General features: G+C 27.0%; 1 protein-coding gene across 1 annotated transcript; it reads right to left on the reverse strand.

Moving 5' to 3' along the window:
- Window positions 1-1987: 1987 nt before the first annotated feature.
- Window positions 1988-5911, reverse strand: LOC136075915 (uncharacterized). The gene is made up of 2 exons (XM_065789360.1): window positions 5891-5911; window positions 1988-3856 (listed from the first exon to the last, which is right to left on the reverse strand). The coding sequence occupies exons 1-2, from the start codon at window positions 5909-5911 to the stop codon at window positions 1988-1990; spliced, it is 1890 nt and encodes a 629-aa protein (XP_065645432.1).
- Between the last annotated feature and the right edge of the window lie 8671 nt (window positions 5912-14582).

Consider the following 14582-nt stretch of genomic DNA (forward strand, 5'->3'; position numbering starts at 1 on the left):
TATTGGTTCAAAGTTAGATTTTATAAATAAAAAATTCTGTAAAATATACTTTGCTAACAACTTTTATGTACTAACAACAGATTTATATAAGTTGAATAAAAACAGTGTAAATAAATAAAAATAAGGTAGAAGGCTAAAACAATCAACGCCAAGGCTAAAATGTTTAAGGCCAAGACCAAGGCCAAGGCCGTAATTTTTGACCTTAAGGCAAGGCCAAGGATTAACAACTCTACAAAGAAGTAGGCAGATTATTAAATATAAATTAAATTTAAGCAAAAGAATTTTATTCCGAATGAGGTGCACCAATGCATAAAATGCATAAAAATAAATGCATTGATCAAAATTTGTTTAACGAAAAGTCTCATATTGAAGGTTGGTATTTCTCTGAAAGTATTTATTGGTAGGTTTCAAGGTAAATAGATTATTAAAAACGGTAGGAGAAAGATTACGTTTCCATATATATACAAAGCCTAAACTATTGAGTTCGTAAATATTAAGTGATATCATTTTAGAAAAAAGTTGTTTAGAGTGAGAAAAAATATCAGCTATCATTAATTACAAGTATTGCATGTTACTGACGGCAATAGAGAGATTGTAACTTTTTCCGTGCTTACCCAAGCATTATTTTCCCAAGCATTACTTGCATAATTCACATAGATATGATTGAATGCATAATAGCGTTTTTCTTATGTATTATTAATTTTAAGAACAGATTTACTCATGCCAAGCCTCTCTTATTTAAAAAAAAATTCATGATATATATCAGCTAAATGTTTTTTTATATTCTTTGTTTTAGGTACAAATGTAAAACTCCAAACCAGTTTCCTTCCATAATTTGTATACCTTAAAAGATAAAAATAAATACAACTTAAGAAATGGTAATTTAATTTGTCAACCATTCTTTCCAACTAATTTTGGAAAATCAAGCATTTCATTTCGTTGAGCTTCTCTTGGATTAAAATAGTTTTAAATATTTTGATCTTTCTTTAGAATGGAGTTACCTCTCATTCAAAAAAAGCTTAAGGAAATCATTTTGCCTATTGATGATATATTTTTGTATTTTTAAACATTGAATAATTTACTTTTTAATATTTTATGCAGTGATGCAGTTTAATATGTATATAAATGTGCCTAAATTTTTTTTTTGCTTACACTCGACCATGTATGTATGCATTTGATTTTTATGAGATTTTTAAATTTAGGAGCAGTTCTTGACGAAGACTTAATGGTCTTCTGCAAGTGTCTGCTTTCGTTTTATTTATTAAATCAAATACTTGTATATTTTTTGTTTATTTATATTTTATAGTTGTATAAGGATTTGTTAATCTTAACGATTTAATTTACTTGTATAACGACTTTTATACTTTGTATAATTTTAAGTTTCAAGTTCTTTATCAGTGGTTCTCTGTGACAAGACCTGATGGTCATCTTTGAGTAATCGCGTTCTTTATTTATTTACTTTTTGTTTATTTATTTTTACAATATCTTCACTTGTAACTTTTCCCTTATCGATAAAAGATCGATAAAAGAAACTAATTTTTTTTTCGATTTTTTAAATAATTCTTAGATCATTTTAAGTTTACGTCATTTACTCCATAATATTTAAGTTTATGAATCAAAATGCCACGATTTACTGTATCAAACGCTTTTGGTAAATCTAAAAAAAATACCTAATGTGAATAGTAAATTTTTGAAAGAGTTAGAAATTTCAAAGATGAATTGGGTAATTACATGCTTAGTAGAAGTATATCTTTTAAAACCAAACTGATTTTTATATAAATAATTTTTGTCATTAAAATTAGTATGCAACCGTATTTTTTTGTATTATTTTGTATTTGTAAAGAATTTTTGTTTTTGCGAATGTCTTGTTTTTGTATTGTATGGTAGTTATAGATATTTTTTTCTAAGATTTTTGATAAGGTTGATAAAATAGAGGTATGTCGGCAGTTATATTTATTATTTATGTTTCCTTTTTAGTAGATTGGGATTATCTTGGGATTATTTTGAACTTGATATTTTGAACTTGATATTTTGAACTTGATATTTTGAACTTGATATTTTGAACTTGATATTTTGAACTTGATATTTTGAACTTGATATTTTGAACTTGATATTTTGAACTTGATATTTTGAACTTGATATTTTGAACTTGATATTTTGAACTTGATATTTTGAACTTGATATTTTGAACTTGATATTTTGAACTTGATATTTTGAACTTGATATTTTGAACTTGATATTTTGAACTTGATATTTTGAACTTGATATTTTGAACTTGATTTTTTGAGCTTGATTTTTTGAGCTTGATATTTTGAACTTGATATTTTGAACTTGATATTTTGAACTTGATATTTTGAACTTGATATTTTGAACTTGATATTTTGAACTTGATATTTTGAACTTGATATTTTGAACTTGATATTTTGAACTTGATATTTTGAACTTGATATTTTGAACTTGATATTTTGAACTTGATATTTTGAACTTGATATTTTGAACTTGATATTTTGAACTTGATATTTTGAACTTGATATTTTGAACTTGATATTTTGAACTTGATATTTTGAACTTGATATTTTGAACTTGATATTTTGAACTTGATATTTTGAACTTGATATTTTGAACTTGATATTTTGAACTTGATATTTTGAACTTGGTATTTTGAACTTGATATTTTGAACTTGATATTTTGAACTTGATATTTTGAACTTGATATTTTGAACTTGATATTTTGAACTTGATATTTTGAACTTGATATTTTGAACTTGATATTTTGAACTTGATATTTTGAACTTGATATTTTGAACTTGATATTTTGAACTTGATATTTTGAACTTGATATTTTGAACTTGATATTTTGAACTTGATATTTTGAACTTGATATTTTTAACTTGATATTTTGAACTTGATATTTTGAACTTGATATTTTGAACTTGATATTTTGAACTTGATATTTTGAACTTGATATTTTGAACTTGATTTTTTGAGCTTGATTTTTTGAGCTTGATATTTTGAACTTGATATTTTGAACTTGATATTTTGAACTTGATATTTTGAACTTGATATTTTGAACTTGATATTTTGAACTTGATATTTTGAACTTGATATTTTGAACTTGATATTTTGAACTTGATATTTTGAACTTGATATTTTGAACTTGATATTTTGAACTTGATATTTTGAACTTGATATTTTGAACTTGATATTTTGAACTTGATATTTTGAACTTGATATTTTGAACTTTATATTTTGAACTTGATATTTTGAACTTGATATTTTGAACTTGATATTTTGAACTTGATATTTTGAACTTGATATTTTGAACTTGATATTTTGAACTTGATATTTTGAACTTGATATTTTGAACTTGATATTTTGAACTTGATATTTTGAACTTGATATTTTGAACTTGATATTTTGAACTTGATATTTTGAACTTGATATTTTGAACTTGATATTTTGAACTTGATATTTTGAACTTGATATTTTGAACTTGATATTTTGAACTTGATATTTTGAACTTGATATTTTGAACTTGATATTTTGAACTTGATATTTTGAACTTGATATTTTGAACTTGATATTTTGAACTTGATATTTTGAACTTGATATTTTGAACTTGATATTTTGAACTTGATATTTTGAACTTGATATTTTGAACTTGATATTTTGAACTTGATATTTTGAACTTGATATTTTGAACTTGATTTTTTGAGCTTGATTTTTTGAGCTTGATATTTTGAACTTGATATTTTGAACTTGATATTTTGAACTTGATATTTTGAACTTGATATTTTGAACTTGATATTTTGAACTTGATATTTTGAACTTGATATTTTGAACTTGATATTTTGAACTTGATATTTTGAACTTGATTTTTTGAATTTTGATTTTGAACTGATCAGGGAAAACTACTTGTTGTACTTTTATTTATTATTATTTATTATTATTATTATTTATTTTTATTATTTATTATTATTATTATGTATTTTTATTTTATTTATTATTATTATTATTCTATTATTATTATTTATTTAGGTTCCCAAAGAAGTCCTAACGGACTTATCACAGAGCTCCGCGGATGATCATTTAATTGGAAGTTTACGTCTCCTTCCTAACCGATGGCGTAAAACTTGCCCAGAGGTGAGATTTGAACCACAGATTTTGATTTGAGATTTGAGATTTGAACCACAGACTTTGTTTCTAAAGCAAATGCGCTACCTCTGCGCCACGGCTGCTCAATACACTATTGTATTAACGTTTTGAAAAATTTAAAGAGAATATTTTTTAATTGATTTAAGTTGGTAGATCCCCCTTTTTTTTTGACATTAAAAAAAATATTTTTATTAATTCTAACGAAGAATTTATTAAAGAACTCAAATTTAATTAGTAAAATAATTGATTCTAAGTGGAAAACACCTAGTTCAGTCATTTTTATGACTAGGTAATGAGAAAAAAATGTTACGATTTTTTCTTTACTAATTTTTTACTTTTCTTCTTCTACAGTATATCTTATATACTGCATACATTGCATATATCTTATATACTGCATTGTTTTATTCTAGTAAAGATATCAGTAAATTATTTCAAACAGTAAACAAAGAACTTGAAAAATTAACTCAATGGTTCAAATCAAACAAACTATCTTTGAACATCAATAAATCCAAATACACTTTGTTCCATCGTCTTCATAAAAAACAAGATATTCCATTAAAACTTCCTGATCTTTTTATTGATAACGCATTATTAAAAAGAGAGCAATCAATAAAATTTTTAGGTGTGGTTCTGGATGAAAATTTAACCTGGAGGGACCACATAGGTCTAATTGAAAATAAAATATCAAAAAATATAGGTGTTTTGTATAAAGCCAAGCAGTTTTTAAATCTATCTTGTTTAAAAAACTTATATTTTTCTTTAATTCATTGCTACTTAAATTATGCAAACGTTGCTTGGTGCAGCACAAACGCAACAAAAGTAAAAAAACTGTTTAGTAAACAAAAACAGGCTATAAGGATAATTACAAACGTAGACCGTTTCTCTCACACTCAAACATTATTTAATAAACTTAATATTCTAAATGTATATAAGCTAAACCTTTACCATATTCTTATCTTCATGTTTAAACTTGATAAAAAAATATCACCAATGTTATTTAATTCACTTTTTGAAAAAATAAACCACATATACCCTACCAGATTTTCAAAAAACAATTACATTCAATCCAAAACACATTATTCAGCAACCAAATTCTCAATTGCTAACCGAGGTCCTAAGCTGTGGAATACAATATTAAATAATGAGCTGAAATCTAATTATTCTTTAAACCAGTTTAAAACAAAACTTAAGCAATTACTGATGATACATGAAAATGAATTAAAGTTCTTCTAAAAAGCTTTTTAAACTAGCAAACAAAAACAAAAATTAACCTACTAATTACTCTTTAATATTATATTTAATATTCTAAACAATAGTCTGCTAATGTAAATGTATTTCTTATCTTATAAGTTTTGAATTTACAAACGATTTTTTTAAGTTTTATTATTTGAAATACTAATTACTAAAAATATTGTAAAATTTTATAATTTCAATTTTTATTAAAAAAAGTTATTGTAAATTCTTTTTGTAATATTAATAATTATATATCATCTTATTTTACTAATCAGTTCTTAAATATAAATACTCTTTGAATTACTAAATATTTTAAACGTTATATATTTTATTTTTTGCATTTTGTTAAAACATTTTATTTGATGAATATGCATTTTTTGGGGGGGGCTTAATGGTAAGATGAATTTTGTCTTCTTCAAGCCCCAGTCATGTAAAGATTTGTTTTTATAAATTACGAGTGTAAATTATTTTCAATCGGCAAATACAATACTATTATTTATACCTTCTTATCGAATCTCTCCATTTTCCTCCTATAAACTGCCTAAATGCTTCTTGTTTACATTTCATAACTTACCGTTACTTAATTACAGTACATATAAAAGCAATTTTCATTGACATAAAAGCAATTTTCATTGACATGCTTGCTTTGCTGGCTTGCTGCAAATTTTTTGGCTGTGTCTGCAAATTTTTTATGTGTACAGTTATTTGTATATTAGTTATGTTATTTCACCTGTAAATAATGAAAAACTTATTTATTTAGTTATTATTAAAAATGCCAAAGAAAATACGATTTAAAAAACCAAAGTTTAAAGGAAATCAGTAAAGTAAAGCGGGGTAATAAGATCAGAGGGGCAATAAGATCTTTTTGAGCAGAGCTAATACTGAATTCCTTTATGCTATTGTGTAAATAATAATTTACTAAGTTTTTCATGATATATATTTTCTTACTACGTAAGCGAGTAGTTTAAATCATTTCTTGGACTAACAAGTAATTTTTTACCATGATTATTTGATTTTCAATATCGTCGTTTTTTACGGCAGTTTTTAATTTTGTTGGAAGTTCATGAAAAACTTTTCCAATATCGGTGCTCTTCAGTTTTTCATTAAAAAGTCTATAACAAGTTGTTTGCTTTTATTTTAATTGAAAGTAAAGTTTAGTAAGCCCTTTTTTAAAGTTACACATTCTACTTAAGTAATATTTAGACATAAAAATAATAATTTAAATGTCATATTTATTTTAGTAAAAATCATTGAGTTATTGAGCCGAGTTATTGATACCTTTAAAATTACCTTGCACACAATATTTTTTTTTGTTATACTAGCAAGGTAAGACTTCTTTGAAATACTTTTTACAAAAAATTTTATTTATTTGTTTACTTAGAGTATAAAACTTTTATTTTAAAACAAGTAGGTCTTAATGCCCTCCCTGACTAGTAAAAAATGGCAAAACTCTCTAATAAATTTAAATCAGCTATAAACTTCATACTATCTAGTTAAATAATTATGACTAAAATTAGAAGCAACTTTTTAATGTAAAAATAAATTTTGTAAATGTATTTTTGAAAATAAATTTTTTTTTTTTTTTTAGAATGGTTCGAACATACAAAAAGTTGAAGCAGGGAGGAAGGAAATTCTACTCAAATAGCCAGGAAATGATAGATGCCTGCAGTTCTGTTTTGAATAAAGAAATGTCAATAAACCAGGCATCCAAACATTTTAGGTGTGACAGGAGAGTTCTTTCGAAAAGAGTAAACGGTGAGCTATCAGTTAACTCTCATCCAGGACGAAAAACAGTTTTGACCTCACAGCAAGAAAAAGAGCCGTCAGAATATCTTATTTCAATGGCTGATTGGGGATGGGGTTTTACTAGAGGTGAAGTAAAAGATCTAATACAAGATTTTCTTAAAACAAACAGTATTGATACATCATTTATAGATTCTCGACCAAGTAAAGACTGGTTGCATGCCTTCTTGCAAAGAAATCCATTTAAGCAATTCAAGAAGCCATGCTGAAAATCCTGAGACCTTCAAAATTTGGTTTGATGTAGCCAAAAAAACATTAAAAAATGCAGGAATTAATAACCTTCTTAGTCAAATTGTATTAGCAAAACGAGGTGTTTCTCGAGTGTCGCAAAGCATTGGTGGATCAGGAGCAAATTACTGTCAATTGTGCATGCTCTACTAGTGGGCATTTATTGCCACCATATATTATCTACAAAGGAAAAAAATTGTATATAGACTGGTTAAAGGTGGCCCTAATGGAGCTGTTTATACTACTAGTAGAAAGGGCTGGATGGAGTGCCCTCATTTTTTAGAATGGTTTCAAAGCATATTTCTAATGTATATAAAGCATCTTGCAAATTGCTCACGTGTTCTTATATTTGATGGTCATATTTCTCATATGAGCTCCCCACTTATTGATTTTGCAAAAAAAAATAATGTTATTCTCCTACGCATTCCTGCTCATCTCACCCATCTTCTTCAACCTTTAGACACATCAGTTTTTTGACCTGTAAAAGGTAAATGGCAAAGTTTACTTATAAAATATGCAAGAACACATAATGAACCAGCATCCAAGAAACATTTTCCAGGGCTACTACGTACCCTTTTTCAGAGTTCCGTTACTATGGAACAAATCAAAAGTGGTTTTAAGGGGATTGGCATTTTCCCTCTTAACAAAGATGCTATTGACACACGTTTATTTAATCAGTGTTTTCAGTCACCAGAAAAGAAACCTACATTCTCCACTAACCATCTCACAAGATCATGTTCAATGCCTAATCTTCAAAGCATTTCTGTTAACGATGCTCCCATTTCAACATCAATATCATCTGTTTCATCATTACCAATTTCTACATCGACTTCCTCTATCAAAGATTTTTTTCTTAAACAATTACAGTCTAAATGTGCAGAAACCTTTCTTCATGGAAGATCTGCACGGATTAAAAAATTTCGCTATGGTGAACGTTTAACATCAGAAGCATGTTTAAAACGAACAAGAGAAGAAGCTTCAAAAAAGCAAAACAAAAAAAAATTGAATAAAAAAAAAAAAATGAATAAAAATGATAATGATGACAACAGCAACATTGTATGTCCTGAATGTGGTGGCTGTGGAGATAAAGGTGATCAGTGGGTGTGCTGCGATGTTTGTGACATTTGGTATCACATAAAATGTACTATGATAACTGAATTAGATGATGTTAAAGTCATGGAGTGGAAGTGTAGTAATTGTTCTAAGGCTTTTTTAAAAATATAATCTTAAAAATTATTATTTTTAATTGACTCCTTTTTAATTATTTGTTTTCACACAGTTTTATGATATTTTTAAGTTCGTCAACAAGTTTTTATTTTATTTAAGTATTCTAAAAATATGATCAAGTAGAGTATACAACCCCCTCATTTTAGGGAAGGTGAAATCTTACGTGATTGTAACTTTTAAACATAAGGTTATTTGATCAAATTAAAAAATCTGCTGATAAATTTAAATGTTTTATAAGATAGCAAAAATAAAAAAAATATTAGCTTAATGTACCCACATTTCGGGTAATAGTGTCAAAATTTTGAGAGATATCAGTTTCCAGCCTCAAATTTCCACAATATTATACGTTAAGGATAGAAACTTTAGATAAATTTAAAATAAGTTAAAAAAAGAAATGATTATGTAATTATTTTACAGAAAAGACAAGATATAGGATAATGGTCTCTATAAGTTTGCATATTTTGACGATATATGAAATAAAAAATAATTAAGTTTATTTCATTTGTTTTTGACTCAAAAACTAACCATGTTTCAAATAGTTTTTACTAAAGATTATATAAAGTAACACTATGTTTTTGTTATTATTAAGAAAATAAAGTTACTATCGAGTCAGAATTTTTTGCTACTGGATCACTAATGAAGAGCACATATCAAGGGGAAGGGGGTCAAGACTTTGCAGTAATAGGGGGAGGGGGAGGGGGGAGGGAAAGGCATGTTTTTTCAATTTGGTGGATCCTGACTACCTATGAAGGAGGGGGGAGGGGTTAATTTTCAGGTTTGATGATTTTTGAGCAGGCAAGTCTATAACTTTTTTTTGCTGATTTTAAATAGCCTCTTTAATTTACTCACGTAATTTAAACAAAGTGCTGTGTTAATGTAAAAGTTTACAAAAAAAAAAAAAAAATTGCAAATGTCTAAGGGAGCGATTGCCTCCCCCTTCAATGGATCCACCCTTGGCATAAATCCGTGGTTAGTCACCACACACCACTAATTTGATTTGAAATTTATTTTATTTATATAATGAATAGCTATAGACATTAATTTAACTTTGTATAAATTATATCGTCTATGATGGATTACTTCAATAATCAAATTATAATGTATACCTGTATTACTTATAATTTTTTGATTGGCATATTTAATAATAACTTCTTGAATACTCATTTTTAGACCACATTTCTTATACAAATATAAATTAGAATTACTTAAATTGTTCCAACGGTAAATAATTTTTTTTGAAAAACCTTTTTTTCTCCCCCGAAAAATTATATAGGCCCTTTTATATAGGCCCAAAAGTTCACCTTTCGGAGTTACAATAATTGGGGCTTTTTTTTGTGAATTATTATACATCTGTGTTTACTTAAACAAAGTTTTAGCTTTATAGTATTTTATCCCTGGTCGAAATTCTACTGTACCGTATTCTACCGTATACCGTATGAAAGGTTTTAAATTATGTAAAAATAGAAGTGATAAATAGGTGTGTTATGACATATTTGACATTTTATATAATGTTGAAGGCACTTTAATTACAAAAAAGGACAATATTTAAGTTATCAAATAAAATGTTAACAATTGCGCTAAGTCTTGGTAAAAATATATACATTCAATATACTTGGTCTTATTGCCCCCCTTTTTTTATTTTATGCGATTTTTTTTATAACTTCTTATCAGTCTTGGCACTATACAAAACTTTTTTTTTTCCGTATAAAATGCTATGCCTCGTATACAAATATGTTGTCTGTCACTAGGAAAAAAAATATTCGTGAACTTCACAATATTCATTTTTTACAATAGAAAAATCTGAAAGTATATGAAAAAAGTGGTCTTAATGCCCTCCTTTGCCCTATACCAAAAGTCATATAGATTCAACAACAACAGTTGAAACTCAATATGAAAAACATTGTGCTAGTTCTTTGAAGATTAAAGCGTGTCAAAAGTTACACACTAAAATTACCACAAATGATTTTAATTTTATTATGAATTTTGACATTTTAAAAAAGGTTATTGGAAAATTCAGTGTGTGCTTCCTGTGTTTAAATCCATTGTCACTCAATAATGATATTAAAAATAAACGTGGTTTTTGTTTAAATTTCCATCTTTGGTGTGAGTTTTGTAACACGAACGTCAGTGATTTTGAAACTTCAACTGAATGTGACAAAAAATATACCAAGAAGACAACTGGTAGAGAAATATCAACTGTAAATTTTCGAATGGTCATAGGGTTTCGCAAATTTAGCAAAGGTTTTGCCACAATACAAACAGTTGTGACTCTAATGTCAAGAGAAAATGGAAAATGTATTGATACATATGTTTTTCAAAGTCATGTAAAGGTTGTTAGTATTGGGGCAAAAGAAAAACTGACTCTGAATATAATGAATGGAATTTGAATCACAAATGCTCAGCTAGTTATGACAATGCAAAGGGGTTATGGAATCTGCCGGAGCGGTGAAGATGTTTGCTAGATCAATTGAGAAAAATAAGCTTCGATATACATCATACATTGGAGACGGAGATACTTCATCTTTTAATGATGTAACCAATTCTAAACCATATGGTGACAATGTGGTTATTGATAAAAAAAGAATGTATTGGACATGTACAAAAGCGATTGGGTACACGCCTTAGGAATTTGCGACAGGAAAACAAAGGTGTTATTTTATCTGACAATAAAAAAATTATGGGGAAAGGTAGACTCACTGATAAAGCAGTAAATACACTACAGAACTACAATTGAATGGCCATTCAACAAAACTGAGACAATATTTATGTTATGAAAAAATGTATTTGGGCTGTTCTTTACCATAATCAGACATAACCGACCTGGTTGAGCGACACAAGTTTTGTCCATGGAGTGATAAAAGTTGGTGTATATGACAAGCAGACTAAGTTACAGGTCAAAACCGATATAACGTAAAATTGAATCTACCAGTTGCCTTATGTACTTTGATTAAGTCAATATCCATTGATTTAAGTGCTGATAGTTTATTAACCAAGAGTTTGCATGGTGAAACCCAAAACAATAACGAATCAATAAACAATGTTATATGGAAGAAGTGTCCAAAACAAACATATGTTAGTAAAGCAATACTTGAAGTTGGTGTCTCATTTTCATTTTTAGAGTTTAACAAAGGAGCAGCTGAAATTTTTAGTGTGTTTTTAAAATTTGGCATTCATAGTGGAAAGTGCATGAATAAAGCTCCAAACATATCGAATGCGACACGAATAAGTAGTGCGTTAAAAAAAACTAGCAAACTTGCAAGATGAAAAAAACTTACCTGTAAAAAAAGATTTCTCTGTCAAAGAAAGAGAAACAGAGCAAGTAAATTCCTACATATCTGGAGCAAATTAGTTTTTTATAGTGTAAAGTTGGTTATATTTGTATACATTTTTTTAAACGATCGTTTTCTCTGTATTTAAATTTTCATACTTGGTACAAAGATATCTTGAGTTCCACAAGCCAAATTGACTTGAAATTTTCACAGTATGTTCAATGCACCAGTACCCACAAAATGTACCAAAATCAGCATATTTCTGCAAGCCCAAAGAAAGTTATGAATAGTCAAGTCCATTTTTTTATCATAATTTTCTTATACCTTATTAAAAATACTATAAAATTTTTAATAATAATTTTTTTTATCATTCTGATACATTTTGTTAACACCCATGCATGAATGCTACCTGGAAAATTTGATAACAATAGGACAATGCAATATGGAGTTATCTATGTACCATTATATGGTCCTTTTTTACCTAATTATGCTAATTAATGATATTAAATTAATTCATTTATTTTTTTAATCAATTTTAATTTTTTATTAATAAGCCAAAAACTTTATTAGGCAAGAAAAATCTCTCTATGGTATTTTTTAAAGAAAGTAGCTTGAATGTTATCGTATTTTTAGTCATTATTACATTTGAAAAAAAGTGTTTAAAAATATCATAATGCAAAAATAAATCTACTGATTATAGCTAAGGTAAGAAATTGTTGTTAGTCGGAAATGAGTTTCAACAACCAAGTTATTTTCAGGATTTTAAGTTATAATTATGTCAAAATTAAGGGCGTTTTTTAATTTTATTTAAAACAAATTGAAGCAAACCGACTGAGCAAAATCCTAAAAATGTTCAAAAAGAAACTTTATAAAAGTCTTAAATTCTGTATAAACAACAAAAAAAAACTGGTTTTCTTCTCCTTTTGTATTAATCGTCCGCTAAAAAAGAACTTTTTTATCGACAAGCTTTTTCACTGAATTAGAATGGTTAAAGTTTCATTTAAAAATGTATAATATTCTCTTTAAACTAACTTCGAGATTTTTTTTTTAAACATTGTAAAACACAAAATTCTTTATATATTGAAAAAAACTCCCATAAAACAATCAATTTCAACTTTCTGAATATTGACCTCCTCTAACTTGGCCTACTAATGTAAAGTATAAGGGTAGATTAGGGTAATATGAGCATACTTAAAGATTTCTTAGATGTAAGCAGTGAAATTAAAGTTGCTTTGTATTTTTTGAATCGACTTAATGTGGTGATAACAGAAATAAGTACAAGTAACGTAAATCTATTTGCAGTAATTAGCAGCTGTCATCTAATTAAAACGCTGTTAAATTTTTTGCGTTGTTAAAATAATATCATCACGCATGATTTAATCTGTGGCGCGTAACTTTGGTGCTAAAATGATAAACTTTTTATAAAGAAAAATACGTTACCTAAAAATCCAACTCATTTCTGTTTGAAAAACAATCCATAGAAACATTTAGTTTTGACTTTATTTAAAGATGCCATTTTTGTATAATATGAGCATGCTCAAATTCCCCAGTGTTTTTCTTTGAAATTACCTTGCTAAAAGTACTAAAACAGCAATGGTTTTAATTGCTTTTTGAATAAAAATAAAGCATATTAAAATTTTTTAATATTTTAACAAAACTAAATATTTTTTTGTTATTTAAATTCAAAAAGTTTGAATTTTATTGCTCTAAGGTTTGAGTTAATAAAATCAAAAAAAAAAATGAACTTTTTTTTGTTATTGCGGAAAACATAGTTGTATTGTTTCAACAAAAAGTGGCATAAAATTCGATCTTTTAATGATAAGTTTTGATAATAACAAATCATCATTTACAAAAATTAGTTCAAATTGTCAGGTTGGTATTTTTTTACTTAATGTTATTTTTTTGAGCTAATTTTAAGTGCTCATATTACCAAGTGGTCTGGTTAATTGGAGCACTTTTGCTCTTTTTTAAAACCAGTTTTTTTAAGAAAAATTTTTGGAGCCCAAATATCTTAGTGGATCCTGACTAGGGATCCCTAAAAATTGTTTATTCTCAAAAATTTTGGATCCAACATAATTATTTTTGAAAATATTCCAATTTTTGCTAAAGGTGCTCATATTTCCCTAATCTACCCTGTTACTAGTTTATCAATAAAGAACATAATTCATACGAAGCTACAAACTTCTTTTGAACCCCAGAGGAACTTCAATTGTGCAAAATTCCTTAAAACTGCTTTTAATTTACAATAAAAAAAAATTATTTTAAAATTATTAAATTTTAAAACTTTTTGAATTTTGAAATGCAGACTTAAACAAAACAAAAAAAAGTCTAATAAAGTTACAAACATTTGAAGTTATTTCAGGGGAAATTCTAGCGTAAAAGTGCATGACTAAACTTATTACTTTCTAAAAATTGTTTTCCTTCGCATAATTTTAGATCTTAAGCTACGCAGCGAATTAACTTTCCAAACATAAATCCAGCCAACCATTTCCTTCTGTCTCTCACCTAAAATTACAACTCATTAAGTCGGGTGAATAAAAAAAGTAATTGCTTTTACTCATTAATTGGTCAGTTTTACGTGAATAAAAAATTCACAAGTTTTGGACAAATTTTATTCACGTAAAGTTAAGCAACTTACTCAGTAATTGCTCAGCTTTACGTGAATAA

Source organism: Hydra vulgaris, chromosome 02, assembly GCF_038396675.1.
Source record: "Hydra vulgaris chromosome 02, alternate assembly HydraT2T_AEP".
NCBI classification, from domain to species: Eukaryota; Metazoa; Cnidaria; class Hydrozoa; order Anthoathecata; family Hydridae; genus Hydra; species Hydra vulgaris.